This window comes from Archocentrus centrarchus, chromosome 8 (assembly GCF_007364275.1).
Source record: "Archocentrus centrarchus isolate MPI-CPG fArcCen1 chromosome 8, fArcCen1, whole genome shotgun sequence".
Taxonomy (NCBI): Eukaryota; Metazoa; Chordata; class Actinopteri; order Cichliformes; family Cichlidae; genus Archocentrus; species Archocentrus centrarchus.
In genome coordinates, this window is record NC_044353.1 from 5,286,090 (window position 1) to 5,307,681 (window position 21,592).

Consider the following 21,592-nt stretch of genomic DNA (forward strand, 5'->3'; position numbering starts at 1 on the left):
TTTTGTTTGCCGTGGTGCACCTCACATTACACAACCCCTCCACAGTTGTCATGGAGACGCTCACATCCATGACTGTTGGCAAAATGGACCCTCGCAGGGCGCCGAGGCATCACACACGAGAAGCAGCCGCTGTGCAACCTTGTTTTCACCTTCACCGCATCTGACCGATCGGATCTAATTTAATGATTCTTGGCACCTCGAGTTTTTAATGAAACATTCATGGTTTGACTTGTTGCTGTGCTGCACGTGCTCACTAGAGCATCAGCTGGCTTTGTTGCAGAGGACTCGAAGAGGAGGTTGGGATTGTTCTGTGAAGAAAAGGTGATCCGGGTCCAAACAAACATGAAGAATAGCTATAAAAAAAAAGGTTCACATTTTTTTTCCAAGTAATCATTAAAAAGAGGAAGCATTAAAAAGCTGTTAGAAATTTATAAGCAAATATGAAAAAGTAAATACGAGCAAAGTTTAGTTAGTGAAGTCAAGCTAATTAACATATGATCTGCCGTATAATAGCTAGCTAGGTATCACTAGGGTCATATTAGGGTTTCTCGTGCGACATCATGCACATGTTGCTCAAGAGCTATCCGACATATCGGATGTGGTACAACCACTTGTTGTTGCTAGGAAAAAGCATGTATTCCCCGACTGGTTGGCGGTGGTTCTTAGACGTTTCCTGGCTGTCGCTGGATGAAATCAGTTGCAAAGAAGGCGCTGCATCAAAAACCTCCTCGTGATTGGTTGCTAGCAGGGTGCCATGGTTGCCTGTAGTGTTTCATGTTTTTCTGCAAATACTCGTTAACTGCTAGCCCAGCAATAGTAAAACAAACTTTCTCCACTGACTTTTTGTGTCACAATTTCACTACAGCTCGGAGAGTAGCTGCACACTGTTTTTAGACAAGTCCGTCACTTCTATTCAGACCACAACTGCAGTAATATGTTAGCAACCAAAGCAACCTGTGTGCCCAGGACTTTAGTAATCACTTTCCCAGCAACTGCCATCAACCTCCAGCAGCTACTCACAACCGGTTAGAAACACACCTTTCCCCCCACATGACTGGTGGTTACCAAATGATTGCAGACTGGTTTCTAGGCCTGTGTGACTGGGCTCTTATTTACTTGGCACTGCATTGTCACCATGATTGTCAAAAATCCAAAATGGTGGACAAGTTAATGTCACATGGTTAGTGGTTACTTGTCTTCAAAACCTCAATAAATTCAACAGTATCTGCATTTTGTTACAGTACATATTCATTTTTAATATGTTAAAATAAAGCATAACTCCAAGGCATCATTGAAAAAGAGGATTTACCATACAAGGTTTAGAAGAGCTATCATTAAATTAGCAGTGTGTTAGCTATCTAGCTAATGAAACCATTCACCGCCCAATGTTAGTGCTTAATATGCCGCTTCTAGGAATGTGTGCGACTAGTGGACTGGGTATTAAAATATTCCTGATATTGCTGAACAATGCAACAGAAATACTTTTGGATAAGTAAATTTTTCAGATTTCATTGCAGTTACTTAGTGGAGCCTGCAGCACTACTCCTGACGACAACTTGCAGATAAGCAAGATGGAAACTGCTGTGTGAGCCGAGGAGGTTTTGGACCATATTGATCTGTCAGCTGTGTCAAAGTAAATTGGCATATAACCACTCGACCGATGGGTAAAAAACAATTGGTTTGAGGAGCATTGTGGTAACATCCTCTGTTGGTCTTTACGTTGCAGAACAGTCCCCATGTGGTCTGGTTATTTCTGCACAGTGTATGGACAGTAGCCTCCGAGGAAAGCAGTGCGAACAACGTGAAACAACGGAGCCATAATCCAGTTCAGCAATGTGTGACGTCACCCCATTCAAAGCGAATGGGAAGTGAGAGGGTTAAAGCCTGAAACGCATCTGTGTGAATTCTGCCTAACCTGTGTGTAACTATGTGTGTGCAAAGTGAGACATGGCATCATATTTCAGCTACCTTTAAAAGATGATTCAAATAATAAACAACCTGATTAAGGATTTCAGATATATCTAAATGAATAACTTCATCAATTAGATCGTGCTCTGTTTGAATTATTTTCCTGAGTGTTTACTTAATTATAGATTAGTCGATAAGTCTTATTTTTGTCTCCCGTGTTATTGACTAGTAAACTAAGAGCATCCCTGGTTGCTCCCAGGTTTACCTGCACTGAAATCTTAGTTGGTGAGAGAGTGATTCATGTTTTCTGACGCATTAAAATAAAAGCGTCTATGAGTAAAATCACAACTAGTTTTCTAGGACACGTCTATTCCGAAACAAGGGAATAGCATAAGCTAAAAATATGAGAAGTAAGTAAGCCAAGAAGCTTGAAAACAGCATTAACAGACAATCAGAAGTAGTTTTTTTTATAGCGAGGTGAACCTGCTGATGGCTGTGAAGGTGGGAGTCTCGCAGCAGAGTGCTACATGCTGCTCCAAAATGAACATTCACAAGGCAGCGTTTCAGTTGTTTGTTCATCTGCCAGGTTTATGTCTCTCACGGACCATTTGTTCTTTGACTGGAGTCCCCCCCCCCCCCCCCCACTCTCGTCAGCAAAATAAATAAACACAAAAATATGTAATGAAATAAGCATTGCCTGTAGCCTGGATGCCTATGAATGCTGAGTGAGGACCAAATGTCCCAGTTCACTCAGCAAATCTGCACTCATATACAGCTGGGCAGCTTTGTTTTGTGCTAGATTCAAAGAGTCAAGTCCCACGGCTGGACTTCAAACACCCCCTGCCCATGACTGGCCTCAGTGGGATTTATCACATGCTGTGGCATAAAGGTAATCTATATTAATATTTTATTCCTGGCCCCAGAGTGCCTCACTAAGCAGCCATCAGGGAGAAGTAAGTTAGCCAGACAGGCTTCCTTTAGATGAATGGTTTCATTTTGTGCTGGATGTGAGAGGCAGATAAACAACAGTCATGATAAATGTGGAGCCAGTGTAATGGAAAATCTGGTGCCCATGACAATCAGTATGATCTCTGAGGCAGAAAATGAACAAAGTGACTGGTCGGCACACAGACTAAATCACACCGCTGCTCCTTTACATTACAATGTGCTACTGCGACTTAGTGTTGTTTATTAGTTTGCTGTCACGTCCGTGAGTGTCACTGGCAGTTTGCCAGATTAGCATTTCCTTTGGATTTTAGGGATTATGTAACAGTGAGGGAAAGAGCATTGCTCATCTGTTTTAGGTTGTGTTTTTTTTTGGAAGCTGTTATGATGTTGTGAGAGGAGAGTGAAGAAGTCATTTGTCGAGTGTCCACTACCTATTCATGTTGGGGTTGGTCATGTTTAAATGCAACACAAGCTTTTATGCAAAAATGTACCTTAAGAAAAAAGAACATTTCTCTGACAGAAACTCTGATTGTCTAAAAAAAATAAGGTAACTACACCTGATAGACTGCTTTTTGGCCTTTTCTATTGAACCATCTATGACAATATCTGCCAAAACACACATGAAGATGTTTGCAACATAAATCTACAACAGGGCTTGTGCTAGAGACTTTGTAAAAACCAGAAAATAGTCTGCAAATAATCTGCATCTCAGGTACAAACAAGTGGTAGATCACAATAATATAATTTTACCATTAAAAACCAGGTGTCATCTCCCTTGACAACAGAGATTTATATGATTAACAGACATTTATTTTCATATTCAGTGCGTTAAGTTGTTCAGTCGCTAACACTTTACTGTTTTGGTTCACTCTTGGCCTCAGCTACACTGCAGAAAACAGCGAGCAGAAATCGTTAAAGCCTAGCTACTGATCATACTTAAAGAAATGTTTCTAAAGAGCCACAGTTTTCAATTGGGAGATGATGGAGCACAAAAACAAAGCCAAAAGGGGTGAATATTACAATTTATAACAGCTAGTGTAAATAAATATAGACTCTAAACTAATATTGATATTGTGCTATCATCTGCCCCTCTCATGATGCCCTGAGAGAGGCAGATCTGACTGAGATTCTATGGTATACCACATAGCAGGTTGACTTTAACGGGGATCATAATTTACAAAATGAAGTTCATACTGTGTACAGTATCAGATGTGTTTACTGAGGTAACTGCAGGTTTAAGGCACTACCATACTGGTTTTACTTTTCAGACCCAGAAGCTATATTCATCTTTTGTTCTCTCTAGGCTTTCGATATGGTTGCTTTACCGGATGGAGGTTGCTCTGGAACCCATTGTTAGCTCATCTGGCCTATATTATTGGTCAGATTTTAGTGAAACTTGCATATAATTATGAACTAATGGATCTTAATCCAAACTCTGGTTAAGGTCAGGGTTACATTTCTCATTTTACAGACAATAATCTGTAAATTGTGATGGATTGTGAGCCAGATGAGCTACTGCTTCATTGACATTCTTTCTGTTTATATTTTGAAGCAATTCCAAATAGAATATTTTGATGGCAATAGAGGTCTTTTGCAGTTAATCTCACAACACAACACATGCTTCACTGGCCCGACACCTGGTAGTTAATTGCATGTTCTTGGCAGTAAAAGCACATCAAGCTCGCCACGCAAGGGCAAAAACTATTTTGCCCACTAGTTTAAGACAGAAAATAATCCCATAATAATCCTGTAAACCTTTTTTCATATTCAGTTGTTCCATGGAAATTTAAAACTCACAACCCCCTTAGCAATTCATTCATGCTAGTAGGCAAGCTTGTAAGTCAGTTTTTATTTGCATTGGAGTCTGCATTATTGGTCATTATGCTGCTGCTAGCAATTAGCAGGCTACATTTATATGCTAATGTTAGATAATATTATTGAGAGAGGAAGGAGGTAACATCCTTTTCACTGCTGATTTGCCCAAGTCTTTTCTACAGAAATCATTTTAACCATTAAGGTTTTGCAGTTGCATGACAATGGCCTCATGACGTTAGCTTATCTGCAATTTTGGATGTGACAGTCATGGGGTGTGTCCAAATTCAGAGGCTGCATCCTTCTAAGGCTGTGGCCTTCTTGGTCTACATAGGTCACAGCCTATGAAGACCGGGAAGGCTGGAAGTGAGGGGCTGTTAAATGAGAAGGTCTAGCTATTCCCACCCTTACCTCAGTGAGCTTCTGTGCCTATGTGCCGGGAATCAGGTGTTCTCTCCGGGTATATTGACCCTGTCAGCTGACAGCTGGTGAGGCAAGCTGGCTGTTAGACCAGCTGGAACGGATGTCTCCGAAAACATCAGAGAACTTCTGCAATTCTCACCTGAAAATATCTGAAAAGTTTATTGTATGTCACAGAAACGGTAATATGATACACCCCACAATGAATCATGGGATAGGCTAGACCCAGGAAGGATACACCGACCGGTCCTTAAAATCCAGGGAAAACAAGGCCATATTTGTGGGCCACATTTGGAGGCACCTCTGAATTGGGACAGCCTTCTTTGCCTGGCTGTGACGTACAGTAACTGGTCTTAAAATGCAGCAGCACCCAAATTGGGACACAGTCGTGGTGACAATGTTGGATCAAATGAATGAGGCCCCAGTCACACAGCCATAGAGACAGGTCAGTGACACCACCAGCAACCACTGGCTGTTGGGAAAAATACATATTTCCCAACTTACCAGCTACTCTCTGAGCGGTAATGAAGCTGTGAAAAGTGCAACAAGTGGAGACTGTTTGCCTTCAAAGGAAAAGTTGTGCATTTCGAAATATGTTGGCTTTTACTTTGAAGGTGAACCTTCGCCATTTCTGCCACTGTTTGGCTAGTGGTTGACAAGCATTTGCAGAGAAGTCTCCATTTTCCTAACAAACTGCAGGCAACTGTGGCAATCTGCTAGTCCATGTTGTAAATTTTGGTCACGCTAACTTTGATAAAGGACAATTATCCAGGGTATGCTAATTCGCTAACAACTTGTGATTGGCCATTTTTTTGTACTTTTTTGGTACTTTTTAGAGGCAACCATAGGTTAACTTACATTCAAACAATTAAAACATCGGCACTAAAAAGAGTACAGAATACCTGAAAATGCAGGTTTAAGTGTGAAAGCTAAACCACTTCAACAGCAGTGTGTGAGAAACATGTTTACAGGTTTCAACGGGGCTGTTAGCAAATCAGGCTTGAGCTCCACCCACGCATTCATGGCAAAAGTAGCTCTTTGTTTTTGATCATACTGCTTGGTGCTTTCAATTTTGTTTAGATAGGTACTACATAAAGTATGTTGTATATAAGTCTTACATGGCTTTGAAGCTTTCACTTTTATTGGCTGTGCACCAAACTCTTATCCAAAGACAATTCAGCAGCATTGCGCTTTAATCCTGAAGCATTTACTCACAGCGGGAATGGTAAACGTGGATGCACATGACTGATATCATGTTGCTTATAAGCTTCAAACGAACCCTCTCCTGCCTCTTTATTAGAAATGCTGGAGTAAAAAGAAAGAAGCAGCTGGTAGATGTTGTTTCTCTCCAGCCTGCATGACAGCAGTACAGGGGTGAACTCGTGCTGTAAACACTGTGAGTCAGTGTGTGTTTTTGTGCGTTTGTGGATGAAGCAGCCTGTCTGGATGCCCGTGCAGTATGCAGCAGCGGTTGGCATGGCACAGAGGGTATCTTGCAGTGCCAGGAGGGAGGACTCACAGATGGTGAACATTACATAATTGCAGCTCGGAGAGTAATTGAAGACGCTGTGGACCATGGAGTCTGTATTCAGGCTGAGTGCTGGGTGTGTTTATCTCTAACACTACATATTGTCAAGTGTATAAAGTTAATTTGTTCAAGTTGACGGATCCAGTAGAAAAGGTTTCTGTGTTTCTCTCTCCCTCGCCTCCCTGAAGCCCCGTGGGTCACCTTCCTCATCGCCACATGTTTACTCATGCCTGACCTTTTTACTGCCACGTACACGATCCAGATAAAACTCTAACCTTGCTTGCTTCCACATTTCGTTTCCTTCCCGCAGCACTGCAGCTCTGTTTCAGCTGGGTCATTACTCCTCACCTTTCTGCCTCCTCTCCTTTCTTTCTTCAGATAAACTGTGTGACTTTTCCTCTGCCTGGAGAAGGTCCGGAGCAGCAGCTCCTCAAGCCCAATGAATGGAGTTACTGCGATTACTTCTGGGTGAGTTCCTGAAATGCACAGGGACAGTAAGAGTCCCGACTTGCTCCTGGCCTTTATTTTTGCATTTCCTGTGACAGCATCAGAAACCTTTGTGATGTGCACCAGCTGTTTTGAAGCCCATTCTGTAAATTATGGTTATTCTAAGAGTCAGAGATGAAGATGTTCACTTACAAGTCGTAACACAATGAGCATGTGGTTTCACTGTCAGATCCACCCCTCACTCGTCATGTCCCGTTTCAAACCTTCAGGGGTGAAGTTGGACACTGTGTCCACAAACAGTGGCTGTGTCCATCTTTTATACCATCAGATGAGGTTTTCATCTTTGATCCAGGACACCAAATATTTGAATGCTTTAGAAAATGAATCACTGCCCGGTTGACTTCAGTGTGGACATTCAGCTTAAGATAAGAACATTTTCATAGCGAGTAATCCAGACCACACAGTGACATATTAATGACTAACCTCATGTTGTGGATGGATCATCTCAACGTTCTCTTGGCTGAAATTTGGTCCATCTTTGGCATCTTCTTCCTGCCATATGACGGCATTTTTCTCTGCCCATCGGGGAGCATCAGCATGAAGTTTTATTCCGCAGTCAGACTGAGGAAAACAGCAATTGGAGATCGTGGCACAATGAAAATTATGGCAATGAATTTGTCTTTGAAATGGTTGGTTTAAAGCCGGTGATGCGGTCTGTAACCACACACTCAGTGTTTGATTTTTGGGTATTGAAGGAGCGTTTGGACCAGAAAATGGCTAAAAACAGAACACGCAAATAAAGAAGTAATAAAGAAATAAAGAAATAGTAATTAAGAAAAACCAGTCACAACTTTCAGCGTTTGTCAAATCAGAGAATAATAGTTGATCATTAGACATTCTTAAATATAAAACAGGAAGAAATCTGATATTTAATTAAGACACCGAATTCCTAATAATTCTCAACAATGTAAGACCCAGAAAACTAGTGAGCTGCCACATTTGAGAACCTGTTTTTGGAGGTGGTTTTTTTTTTGAATAATGGAGATTATCTATCCATCCATTTTCTTCCACTTATCCGGGGCCAGGTTGTGGGGGCAGCAGCCTAAGCAGAGAAGCCCAGACCTCTCTCTCCCCAGCCACCTCCACCAGCTCATCTGGGGAGACCCCAAGGCGTTCCCAAGCCAGCCGAGAGATATAATCTCCCCAGAATGTCCTGGGTCTGCCCTGGGGCCTCCTCCCGGTAGGACATGCCTGGAACACCTCTCCCAAGAGGTGCCCAGGAGGCATCCTAGTCAGATGCCCGAGCCACCTCAACTGACTCCTCTCACTGTGGAGGAGCCTACGATGAGCCCCTCTCGAATGGCTGCACTCCTCACCCTATCTCTAAGGGCCACCGTTCAGAGGAAGCTCATTCACCGTCTCATTCATTCGGTCACTACCCCGTGACCACAGGTGAGGGTAGGGACGTAGACTGACCGGTAAATCGACAGCTTCGTTTTCACGCTCAGCTCCCTCTTCACCACGACAGAGTGGTGCAGTGTCCGCATCACTGCAGACGTAGCCCCAATCCAGTGGAACGGTTCGCAGCCGAGTGTGAAGCGGCTGGCAGGAGAATCAGCACCTCTAAGTCTGAGGCCGTGGTCCTCAGCCGGAAAAGGGTGGAGTGCCCACTCCAGCTCAGGGACAAGTTGCTGCCCCAGGTTGGAGAAGTTCAAGTATCTCGGGGTCTTGTTCACAAGTGACGGGAGAAGGAAGCGGGAGCTGGAGATTAATTTCATCTTAAACTAATCCTTTATTTGACTATATTGCTGCTCTACTCAAACAGCTCAGGGCCTAAATCCAAAACTGAAACTGAAAATGCTTCATTAAAAAAAAACAAAAAAACATCCAGGACATGTTTCTTGATTTTTCAGATGGAAGTAAAACCACAGAAAATAGCTACCATCAGACTCGTGCAGCTCCTCCCTCCTTCTGTGTAAAGTAAAGATGTTTTCTTTGCAAATATAATGTGGGATCCCATTTTTCTTATCTAACACATACTGTAAGCAAAGCATTTTTTTTATTCCCGTCAGCACCTTTTGTTGACCATTTGAGCAAATCTTTGCTGGTAGAAGCAGATAAAAGCAAAACGCTCACATTAAATTATACATGCTGACAGAAAACGGTCAATTCATCGATCCAGCACTCTCCTTCTCATTTAACAAAACGTGCTATCGGTTTTCATGCAAACACAATAACGTGTCTCCCGTGGCTCCTGCAATTTTCCAAACATTACCATTCCTAATTAGATTTGTACACAAAAACCCTCGAGCCTGTCTAAGTGACTGAAATCCGATCCCCGTCCCCCCGCCGCCTCTTCTGCTGTTGTTTGGCTCCTTGTTTGCGGCCTGTCATGTCTCGTTGCGATGTGTTGTCTTGTTTGTCTGCTGACCTGCTGCTCGGACCTGCTGTGCGACATGAATCAGACACTTCTGTTCCACGTTTGCTGTCACAAAAGAGGCAGAGCGCTGCACATCCCGGCCCAGCCATTCGTGTGACATTTGTGTGCTCAGGAAAAAAATGCACACACACGTAACACACACACCTACCCATCGGTGATTGACGCACGCACACCAACACATGCCCTGTTTGACATGCAAGTGCGAGTCAGGCATTCATGAGGACGGTTTCTGATTCACCACCAGGAGCTCATTCTCCCATCACCCCCCCCCCCCCCCCCCCCCCCCCCCCCCCTTCTTCCACATCCTCTCAGATGTAAACAACTAAGAGGTGTTAGTGGACGGTCTGTCCATGACTGACTGAACGATGCGCTCCTCTTCCTCAGGCCGACAAGAAAGACCCCCAGGGCACCACGTCGGTGACGGGCTTCGAGGTGCTCCTGCAGAAGCAGCTGAAGGGCAAACAGCTGCAGAAGGAGATGGCCGAGTTCATCCACGAGAGGTAACAGCTCAGCCTCGCTGGAGAAAAGCAGTTTGTTGTCAGCAGATTTAATTAATTAACTGTGTCAGACACACAGCTGCTCAGGAGGCAGAAATAGTCCCAAAGCAAGAGCTGGAAAAAACACATTTTTGTGTTATGAAGCTCAAGAAAGCAAGGATTACCAAGACTGTTTAAGGAAAAGTCTGATCATATTCTGTATTGTCTTGTAGCCTGTATTATTAGTATTCTTATCTATCGGAAGTCTGAGACCTGCTGCTGCCATCCGCTGAATGGTTTGTATTAGTCTTTATTAATTCTTTACACATTGGCCTCTTTAGCAGGTTGTTATCACCTTGTTTCCAGGTTATTAGAGCAATAATTTTTTTTTAAACTGAGGCTGGAGAGAGTGCAGAATCTATAGCTGACGTAGCTATATTGAGCCATGCCATGAATAAATTCAGATATCAGAATATGAGCACTCCACGTGTACTTTCCAGTAATGTAACTGAGCAGCTTATCCACACCTTCATTTCCTCCCTGTCAGCTTTTTGCAACTCATTGTATTCGTGCCTGAATGATGCAACATCAACAGTTAGCATAAAACACAGCAGGAGGACTCCTCACAAACACGGTCCTTGCAGAATTATTGCAGCTTCATACTCGCTACAGGAGCAAGTGCAAGATTTTTATTAATTGCTTTAAAATCCCAACATACTGCGTCTCAACTTTACATCTCAGCTCAGCTGTTAACTGTTATCACACATGCAGATATCGGACAATCATCTGCTGTTCCAGGTCCCTCGATCCAGGTTTAAAAACCCACCAATGACTTTATTATCATAACATGAATTCTGTGCACATGATGATTTAACACCAAGGTTATTATAGTAACTAAAACTTAACTAAAAACTATGACTGGGTATGATAAAAACTTTTTAGTTAACAGAAAAAAAAATTTAAACTGTAAAACCTCTGGCTATAACACTGTCTCATGTTGGACTCCACTCTGGCTCTCTGCAGAGGTATAACATGAGGGTACGGTCCACCCCTATTTTAACTCCAGTTAATATCTCTGCAACACAATAGATGTGTTGGCCATAATGTCATAGCTGCTTCTTCACATTCTGTTGAGAGTTTTAATTAATTTGAGAAAGTTTTAAACATTTTTTAACTAAACTACACCTCTTAAAAACTTAAACTAAACTAAAATTAAACTGAAACTACATCTTTAAAAAATAAAACTAACCTAAAAACTAAAACTGAATCTTATTTTGCTTCTTCTGTCATAAAAGTTTATCAGAATTTATTAAAGAGTTTAAAATCACGATGATGTGTTTGAAAGCAAAAATAAAACTTTTATTATGATTAACACATGAAATCTACACAAAGTAGAGTTTAAAGATGAAGTTCCCAGACCTCATATGGTTTCACTCTTTAATTAGGGAGCTGCAGAACTCAACAGGGTATTTCCTGGCTCAAAATGAGCCTTTGGGAGGTTACCGTACACCTTAGCACCACTAGCCCACATCGTCATTAAGACCAAGAGTCTATGTTACCGTGTTTAAGAGAGGTTTGTGCTTTTTCCTGTTATTTCTGGGTATTTGACAAACAAAATGTCTTTCATGCTCGAGCACATGACGGGGTGCTCCTACTCAATCAGAACCAAGACGTCAGAAGCACCACAAATAACTTTTACATCCGATCTCACACCTCCCTATATAATTAGCGCCCCCTTAGCCAACAAAAGCTCCATTCAAGTCCAGCTCTGAGTCGTGGGAAGTGGATGAGGAATATGCTTATAATTGACGCAAGACTCCCAAATCCTTCGGGAAGATTTCTATTCAGGGCTGACCTTTTCCGCTGTGTTTCTCCGGGTTGCTCAGCGCCTGCGAGAATCCTTGCATAAAGTCAAGGAATGGGCCTGGCGACCTTCTTTGGGTGACAGATTTACTCAGGTGTGAATGGTGAATGTGAGGTGGTGAATGTCACAGAGGGCACAAACATGGCTGCTGGGGCCGAATGCCGCTCGGGGGCGAATACGAGTAAGTCTCATGATGAAGGCGAGAAGAGCCGCTCTGAAAATGAAGTGCAGGAGCTCAGCAGGACTGCTGATGTATGAGGGTCAGAGTTGTGTGTGCTGTTTGGATTTTTCTTTAAGATTCCTGTCAGAAAAGTATCCGTGTTAAAGTATTTTCCTCCACTCCACTGAAGCCGTTTCTGTCCTCCCTTGAGCCAGGCAGCTGACAGTTCCTCATCTTGTTGTTTGTGTTTCAGGATAAAGATTGAGGAGGAATATGCCAAGAACCTCTCCAAGCTGTCTCTCAGCCCCCTGGCAGCACAGGAGGAAGGGTGAGTGCAGTAAACAGAAGCTGTGAGATGAATCAGTGAGTGCGGCTCGAAAAGCTTCTTCTGCAAAACAGGAGACGGTTTCAATAATCACCAGAAGTGCTTCTAAAGATAGGCCGTTTTTAAAATAGATTCATCCTGTTTGTGTTTGATGCTCCTTTCCGAGACGACTCCTATCATCGTGTTTGTCTGTCGGAAAAATAACACGACAGCCTTTGAGCCGATCTCGGAAGCAGCGGGTAGAAAGAGAAAGGCTTGGTAGGGGAACAGTTTACTGCTTTCCAGATAGTTATAAAAGCTGTATTTAATTGAATGAGATGTAACCTGAAGTAAAATACTCTTAACTGCCACACCGACTGCGCAGCTGCCAACTACACTGACAAACCTTAAATACCTCCACACCGTTTCTCTGCTTTGATTTCAGTTTGCACCGCTTTACTCTGCTCTCACCTCTGCTTGTATTGATTAGTTTGCTCAAAGGTCACAGGGGCAGCAGGAGGTCAAGCCAATTCTTCAAACACTCTCAGATCATTATTTATTTTCCCCCCATATCCAAACATGGAAAGTGGCAGCCCAAACATATACATAGAAAATAAACAATCAAATGTTTGTGGTTACACAACCTCAAAAATCATTTCAAAGACACATTCTGCTCTTTTCCAGCTCCATGATTTTATTCTTGGATTCTACTAGAGGAGCTTTGCATGATTCATAGTTTAAAATAATCCATGTTTATATCATACTGGGACTTGGTGAAGCCACTTGGCTAAAACAAGTAGTTTTATCTCCTCTACCTTATGTCCACCCTCCATTCAAGCCAAGTTTCTTCTCACTGGCTGCTGACCTCCACTCTCAGTGACAGTATGAAGCCAAGTTTGAGCTTTCTTTCTACAAGTCTCGTCCACACACACCTTCATACGAGCGCTGTTTTTCTGTGCCTAAGCACTTTTAATCTGACATTCACGTACTCACACTCTGATGGATGCCTCGCGTGGAGCTCCAAGTTCAGTATTTTGCCCAAGGACACTTTGGCAGGCAGGTTGGAAGAGCCAGAGATTGCACCAGCAACTTTCTGATTAGTACGCTGCCCCCTTGACTTTCTGAGGCACAGCTGTCCCAAAAGAGTCAATGTTCTTACAATTAAATAAAACCTAAAAAATAAGAGTGACTAAAATAATATTGTGTACTTATAAAAGTAACTAAAAAAAAGAAAAATATACAAGAAATGTACTTTTACCTTCAGTTTGGTCAAGTTTGTTTATAGAGACTGGGATGTCCACACATCTGTCAGTCAAGTGTTTGTATCTAAATACCTGCTCTGACCTTTTGGATGACAAATGCAACCCCTTTTTTATAATTAATAAACAGCTAACACTGAAAGCAATAAAACTAAGCTACAATTAGCAAACACATTTTTGGAAACGAATGAATGAGTTAAAAATTCTGAAGCCTGGCCTGAGTTAAATTTTCCATAAAATAAAGTCTTTATGCTTTTTATGCCATTATAGCAGTAATTAAAATTATGCATCTTATAGCTGTATCATTTGCACACTTCAGTGCCTTTGCTCTGTAACTTATTTCACGCTGATGTTTCCTCAGGACTCTCGGAGAAGCATGGACTCAGCTGAAGAAGAGTCTCCACGATGAAGCTGAAGTTCACCTCAAGTTCGCCAACAAGGTAAAATCTGCTCATATGAAGATGATACACCAGTATTCGATTAATCAACACTATTATGGAGCTTGACAGAACAATGAAGATATTTTGTGTGTGCAACGGATCTTCTACATTTTATTTTCAGTTTTCTGCACCTTGAGGTCATGTGTCGAATGCTTTCAATCAGCTGTGGTAACGGATACTTGATCCGACCACATCCTGAGGTGACGGCTTTTGTTTACTTCAACCTCGCCTGTGTTGACCGCAGAAAATGACCCGTCTGTGAGTCCGATTACCGGTGATGCAGAAACAGCACAGTGGCTTCAGAGGCTGCCTTAAATAAAGCAAAGGCAGCCTCAGAGCTGTTGTCTAATTAATTAGCTACGTATTCTGACAACCTCACCCCACCACCCATGGCTATGTAGGCCATTCCCTGCTCCAGCAGGGCTCCATGCTTTGTTGTTGTGGGTGGAGGTAAAGAATAGCCAGGCGGAGGAATGAGGAGTCCTATCAAGCTCGCAGAAGCCACAACTTGTTTTTCTCTCCAAGTTTTAAATAAGCTACAGTTCAGCAGTAGCTTCTAGCTTTGGCATTTGCACCAGATTAGCATTCAGCATGCAGAGCCAACAGCTCTGACAGGCAGCTCGCAGTTTACTGAGTGTCATTAAAAACAAAAGAAATAGGCTGAGAGAACGAGAAAACAGACACTATGACTGTGATTGTCTCTGTTTATGGCCATGGGTCAGAACAGGAAGCAGGCTTTATTAGCAGTGTCACCCATTCAGCTGCACTTTTCCATAGTCAGTGTAATAAAGCTCCAAGTGAAATGCACTGTCAACAGATGCATTGATTTTAAGGTGCCTACAAACTGCACACAGGTTTTTTTAAGTCCACTCAAGCCACACTTTGGGAATATGGACCCAATAAACAAAGATGGGAGATTAATTTTGATGCAGGTAGACTGTGCAGTGGTGTGTGTACCCATGCTACACACATGAATGGTGCATCAGGTCTCCAATACGACGCCACAAAAGCACTGTCAGGCCTAAGGCCTGTTCTGTTAACTGCAATTTCCCCATTTGTGGGACTAATAAAGGCATTCTTGATTCTTGAAAACATAGGTGTGATTCTTCATATCTTGAGTCTGAAGGTGTGAGTTAAAATTTGCCTCTGCGGCACGTGAACGCCTACAAGCTCTCTTCTCCTCTGCATGTGGCCGTCTCCGGCCACACACACGAAATGTAATCAGGTGGAACAGCGACGCCCATCTCGGCACTGTCAGAAGGAAACCACACTCGGCTTTTGGAGCCTACATGATGAGGCTAAATGCTTCCATCTAGCCTGATAACATCCATCTGTTTTCTTCTGCTTATCCAAACTTGGGTTGAAGTGGCAACAGGCTGAGCAGGGTATTCCAGATGTCCCTTTGGGGATGCCGATGTGCCTCAGACATGATATTTAACCTCTCCAGTGAATTCAGGGTCAACCCGAGGATCTCCTCCCAGCTGGACATGTCCCCAAAAAAACCTCTGATGGGAGGCATCCTGATCAGATGCCCAGACCACCTCAACTGGCTTCAACACAGAGGAGAAAGAGGCTTTGGAGAAATTCATTGAGACACACACAGTGCTGCACTATCTTAAACTCCATGAATTTAGTAGACATGTTGGATTATTTTACAATCTTCTTTCCAGACCAGAAGACCCAAGACTTTGGTTAAAAAAATGTTTAAAAAAAAAAACTTTGGTTAGAAAATGAATCATTCATTCGATGCCCTGAACTGAAAAATTTACTTACATAAAGCAATCCACTCACTGTAAATGTCTCATCAGCTTTTAAATTAGGAAACATCACACATAGAGACACACAGAGTGCTTTACATTCATCAAAGTTAAACTTTAAAACCTTTTCTAGGACAGACGCATCACTGAATGATGAAAATAACCTAATGTTTCTGATTTCTGATTTTTCATATTTCAGTACAGACTCATTACAGTTACACGCTCTAAGATTTATGAGCCTAATTCTGCCTTCTAATTCGTTTTTCTTTTAGGACATATCTTGTGTGGTACAGAATTTGCCTGCAGAGAAAGAAATTGACATTTAAAGTTTTCGTATTTCTGTTTTTTATCTGCCTATTTACATTTTTTAACCTCAGTTTGACGATGACTGGAGCTGCAGACTGCATGCTGAATTAGTCTGATTTTTGTCCTGTTTACTTTAAATTTGCTGGTTTGTTTTCGCAGCTCCACACAGAGGTAGAGAAACCCTTGCTGACATTCAGAGGCGACAACTTTAAGAAAGACCTGAAGAAGTACGACCACCACATCGCCGACCTCAGGAAGCAGCTGGCCAGCCGCTACGCCAGCGTGGAGAAGGTATGTGGAGATACTGACACTGATGTGCACAAATGCCCAGCAAAGCTTCGCGCAGACCAGTGTTTGTTTGGATCGGAGTGATGACATAATGATAGCAGCTCCGGTACCTCCTACGCTCGGCCCTTCATGGCAGTCAGTGTTTTGTTGCTGCTTCCCACCTGCTGTATCAGCTCATGAATGGATGTGGATTCTGTCTTCCTTCACTTTTATTTTTGTGGCATGTTGTGGTGGGTGGCAGCAATATGTGAACACTGTGTTTTCACTGCCAGAAGAGCTAGAAGCAGAGCCAGCAGCCTCGCTTTGTTGGCGTTTTTTCATGCACCGTCATTTCTACTAGAGAGTTAGGCAGTCTTTTGGTGTTTCCATTAAGACTGTCGTATTAGTACAACACATAACATGTGTGCAAAATTAACCCCTTAACTGGCAGCAAATAAAATCACCTGAAACAACTACATAACACCCTCTGGTTATTATTGGCTCTGAACAACCCATTTCATAGCCTATTAATTGGCTGCGTCTGGTCCGCGGGCCGAATGAAGTGCATTTATATGGCAGGCTAGACCCGCCCATTTTGACTGACACCTCATTCGGCCAATAATGTTAAGAAATGGGTTTCCCAGAGCCAATAATACTCAGAGGGCGTCACGTAGCTTTGTCAGGTGATTTGGTGCAGCCAGTTACATGATTGGCCGAATGACGTGTCAATAAAAATGGGAGGGTCTAGCCTGCCATATAAAAGAGACTACAAACGGCCCGTCACCGGGCCCTTGCCAGTTAAGGGGTTAATTATTTTCTGCATTTAGTAAGTCATTTTTTAATCTGTTTTTATTTTGCTGTGTTGAAGTTATTTAATATGGCAAAATGAGGCAACGCCGTGTCGGTCGGCCTCAGAGTGCTTTTGGCGGCTCGGGATGGGGAAGCAGCTTCCTGTCCACGCTGTTTATGGTGGGCGTGAGGTTCAGCTGACCTCAGCTGAGGACATAGTTGGCTGGTGGATGGGATGCTTCTCCTCAAAGCCACTGACACACCTTCTGTAGTGGAAGCAGAGTTTGAATGCCCTGAGTTTCTGAAGGCTCTGGATGCTGTGGGGCTGTTGTGGTTGATGCCTCTGCAATATTGCGTGGAAGTCTTTTGGATTGGTGTTCCCCTCTTCAAGAAGGGGGATTGGACAGTGTGCTCCAACTTAAGGTGGATTGCACTACTAAGCCTCCTCACGAAGCTCTATGCCAGGGTGCTGGAGAGGAAAGTTCATCCATTCTTTGAACTTTGGATTCAAGAGAAATGATACGGTGTTCGTCCTGGTTGTGTAGGAGTTTGCCCAACCAGTCTACATGTGTTTTGTTGACTTGGAGAAGGCGACTGCATCCCTCAGGGTATCCTATCGGGGGGGCTTTGAAAGTTGGGGTATTGGGCCTGCTGTTGTGGTCTATCTGTTCCCTATACAGTCGTTTTTGAGAGCTTGGTCCGTATTGCTGGCAGTAAGTCAGACTTGTTCTAATTGGGTGTTGGACTGCACAGGGCTGCTTTTTGCAGATTGTCGAGCAATGACCGCCAACTTGCACCGGGGCAATCTGCAGCCAAGTGTAAAGCAGCTAGGATGAGAATTAGCACCTCAAAGCCTCATAAAAAGGGTGAAGTGTCTACTCTAGGTATCGCTGAGTCCTGTTCACAAGTGGGGGGGGGGGGGGGGTGGGGTGGGGGGGGTGAAGGGGGAGACTGACTCATGGATTGGTGCAGCGTCTGCGGTGATGCGAACGCAGCATCGGTCTGTTGCGGTGAAGAGAGAGCTGAGCTTCAAAGCTAAGGTCAATCTACGATCACACCCTCACCTATGATCACGAGCTCTGGGTAGTGACCAAAAAAATGAGATTGTAGATACAAGGGGTGGAAATAAGCTTCCCCTGGAGAGTGTTTGGGCTCCCCGTTAGAGATAGTTTGAGGAGTTCAGTCATTCAGTACAGACTCAGAGTAGAGCTGTTGCTCCTCCACATCAAAAGCAGGCAGTTGAGGTGGTTCAGGCAGCTGACCAGGATGCCTCCTGGGCATGGCCCACTGGGAGGAAGCCCTGGGGCATACCCAGGACCCATCTCTTGGCTCGCTTGAGAACACCTTGGTATCCTCCAGAAGAGCTGTAGGAGGTAGCCAAGGAGAGGGAGGTCTGGGCATCACTGCTTAGACTGCTGCCCCTGTGAACTGGACTGGATAAGCAGGAGAAGCTAGATGGATAGACTTATTTAGCCCTTCCCCTTCATGTAGCCAATTTACTGTATTATATTCAACTTTTTACATACTTTTCCACACTAAGGTCCTGCACTGTTTTTCAGTAGAGATTAACTGAGAAACATAGCCATCAGATTTATATACTAATAAAAATAACTGTTTAGTTAGTTTATCTTTGTATTATGAGGCAGAATATTAACATAGATTTGTGTTTTAATTGAGTATTTTTGGGTGTTTCCGGTCTGAACACGGATAAAACTGAACAAATATCTGCTGCTGAATGTCTCCTGTTGATAGCAGTGTTTTGGCTCACGTCACTCTTATTATATTACCGTATGTTTACCTTTCAAACACAATCACACTACGACCTTGGAGAGTTGCCTATGCACAGAATAAGAGGAAAGACTCAATGTTATGGATTAAGAAAAGATTAGAGGATGAGACCGGGATCGCAGCTCGGATGTCAGAAGCCAACATGAAAAGGCTGTAATGACTGTAGGTACAGTAAATCTGAGGATTATCACAAATGGCTCATTGTTTCTGTGTGTGTGTGTGTGTGTGTGTGTGTGTGTGTGTGTGTGTGTGTGTGTGTGTGTGTGTGTGTGTGTGTGTGTGTGTGTGTTGCAGGCACGTAAAGCTCTGGCAGACAGGCAGAAGGATCTGGAGGTGAAAACCCAGCAGCTGGAGATTAAACTCAGCAATAAGACGGAGGAGGACATAAAGAAGGCCAGGCGGAAATCCACACAAGCAGGTCAGAGGTCAAAGTTCCACAAAAGTGCCGTCTTCAAGTAATAAATGGAAAATTCAGGGAAGTTTGTGAGTGGAGGAAGTCCACAGGAATGTGACACAGCTGGAGAAAAGAACAAGAACATTCAGATTTAAAAGCGCGTCTGTGAGAAAAAGATAAAAAAGGTTTTTGATGTGTTTATAAGTCCCCTCATTTCTAGTGTAAAGGACTAGTTTGACATTTTGGACAAGTTGGGCCAGTTTTTGTTCAAAGAAATGAGGAAATGGAAACCAGTCTTATTGTTCCTGTTAGACGGCGACAGGCTCTTTCCTACTGTTTCTACCGTTTATGCTAAGCTAAGCTCATCTGGCTGCACTGCACTGGGAAATCAAACGTACAGCACCAGTCGAAGGTTTGGGCGCTCAGCCACGTGTGTGTTGCGACAAAGATATTTTACTTTGTGCAACAAACAAATGATGTGGAATTAAATACAAAAATAAAAAATATTTATATATATTTTACATCCTCTATATCTGTTTGCAGGGTGGAAGCAAACATTTCAATCATGGATTAAATATTCTACAGACTGTGTGGATGCATGGTTGGTGGGGCGGGGGGGGGTATCCTAATAAGGAAAGGTCCTGTTGTAATCGTTTCCCCTCACAGTTCTCCTGTGGAGAGGAAAAGCTCTGCAGGAGCTAATCTGTCCCTCCTCCCCTCAGTAGATCAGTCACGGTTCACAACACTAATCAATAACACTTACGGGGCTCAGGCGAATGATGTCAGCTTTGTGCTGCTGCTACCTTAAAGTTGGGCCAAATATCACTTGCTGCCAAACGCAGGGATGTGTTCTGCCTGTTTTACCTGCACTGAAGGGATTTCAATAAGTCTCTTTGTTTTTCCTGTTTTACTGTCTGAGTTTAAGGAGACAAAGAGCGTAAACTTCCTGCAGACTTTGGTCAGCTAATTATTCTTTATCAACAGGAAGTTTAGGATCAGTTTATTAGACATGGATGTAGCTACAGTGACCTCACACACTGATGTGTGGACTCTGGGTTTGAAGCATTAGATGAGCATTTTCACCATCATGTTTCAAACTGGATGTGATGAGTGAGGGGCGGATCTGACTGTGAAACCGCATGCTCATTGGCTAATGACTTTTCAATCACAAGTCATTAACCAATGAGTGACTGAGCCCCTAAAGTCATCAGGAAAGTGTTCAGAGACGTCAGGTCTGAAGGACATTTTGCCATACTCACTTCAATAGAACCACAAATGTTTTTATCTTCACAGACATCGCCCCCTGATGGCCATTAAACAGAATACAGTTTTAAAGTGTTGTCTTCATTTTTCAGAGCCAGAAACCACATTTGTGATCCTCGTGGTGTGCAGGGGCAGGTTGAATTATGGCCCCTTTTTTTTCAGCATTTTTGAGCCCCCATAACTTCATAAGCACAGGTGATATCCATGTGAGATAACAATAAAACACCTTTAAGCTTTAAGAACAAAAGCAAGCATTGGTACTCTGGATGTTTGATATGTTTCTGATCATTAACCACAGAAAACCTCAGAAAGTGCGTTTTGGGGAAACAATAAAGGTCATATCAGCATGTGGGACAGGTGGCTGCTCAAAACAAGATATATGAATCGTCTTCTTTTTACTTCTTATTTTAGCCATTCTGAGTCAAAATTATTTCCTAATATAGTCAGTTAATCTTTTATAAGATTTGTTTGATTACTATGATCTACATTTAGATTTTTTTTTTAATTAAAAGACACACTTAGAGGAAAACAAAGATATTTTACTTTGTGCAACAAACAAATGTTTATCTTGTCTTTACAGATGCTCAACATTTATACTACAGCGCTGTGATGGAGCGGCACTCACTGAGTGCTGATTCCTGAGCGCCCTCTGCTGATCATTACAGGCTTTGCAGCACATGTTAAAGAGTCATTCAGAGCTGAAACTAAATAAAACACCCTCAGCAATTCTTCTCACGGTGTCGCTGTCTGTTTTCTCCAGGAGATGACCTGATGCGCTGCGTGGACCTCTACAACCAAACCCAGTCCAAGTGGTTTGAAGAAATGGTGACAACCAGCATGGTGAGTTCACTTACATTTAAAGTGTTCATCTCTGTGAGTCAAAATTACTTATAAACGTTTTTAAAGAGAAATCTTTTATATAATATGGTGCTTTGAATTTGTATTTGTATTCTCTGAATCTGTGAATAGTAAAAAAAATAAGTGACATTTGGTACACCTGACCTGGACATTTCCCACACTCA

At 42.9% G+C, this 21,592-nt stretch overlaps 1 protein-coding gene across 3 annotated transcripts in view; it reads left to right on the top strand.

Moving 5' to 3' along the window:
- gas7a (growth arrest-specific 7a) overlaps positions 1-21,592 on the top strand; it is a 47,068-nt gene that overhangs the window by 18,439 nt on the left and 7,037 nt on the right. For all 3 annotated transcript variants that reach the window (XM_030735858.1, XM_030735861.1, XM_030735859.1), the window contains 7 exons: positions 6,995-7,084; positions 9,888-10,003; positions 12,257-12,331; positions 13,928-14,006; positions 16,229-16,360; positions 19,208-19,331; positions 21,331-21,410. In XM_030735858.1, coding sequence (XP_030591718.1) covers positions 6,995-7,084; positions 9,888-10,003; positions 12,257-12,331; positions 13,928-14,006; positions 16,229-16,360; positions 19,208-19,331; positions 21,331-21,410 — 696 coding nt within the window. The remainder of the gene's footprint in view (positions 1-6,994; positions 7,085-9,887; positions 10,004-12,256; positions 12,332-13,927; positions 14,007-16,228; positions 16,361-19,207; positions 19,332-21,330; positions 21,411-21,592) is intronic.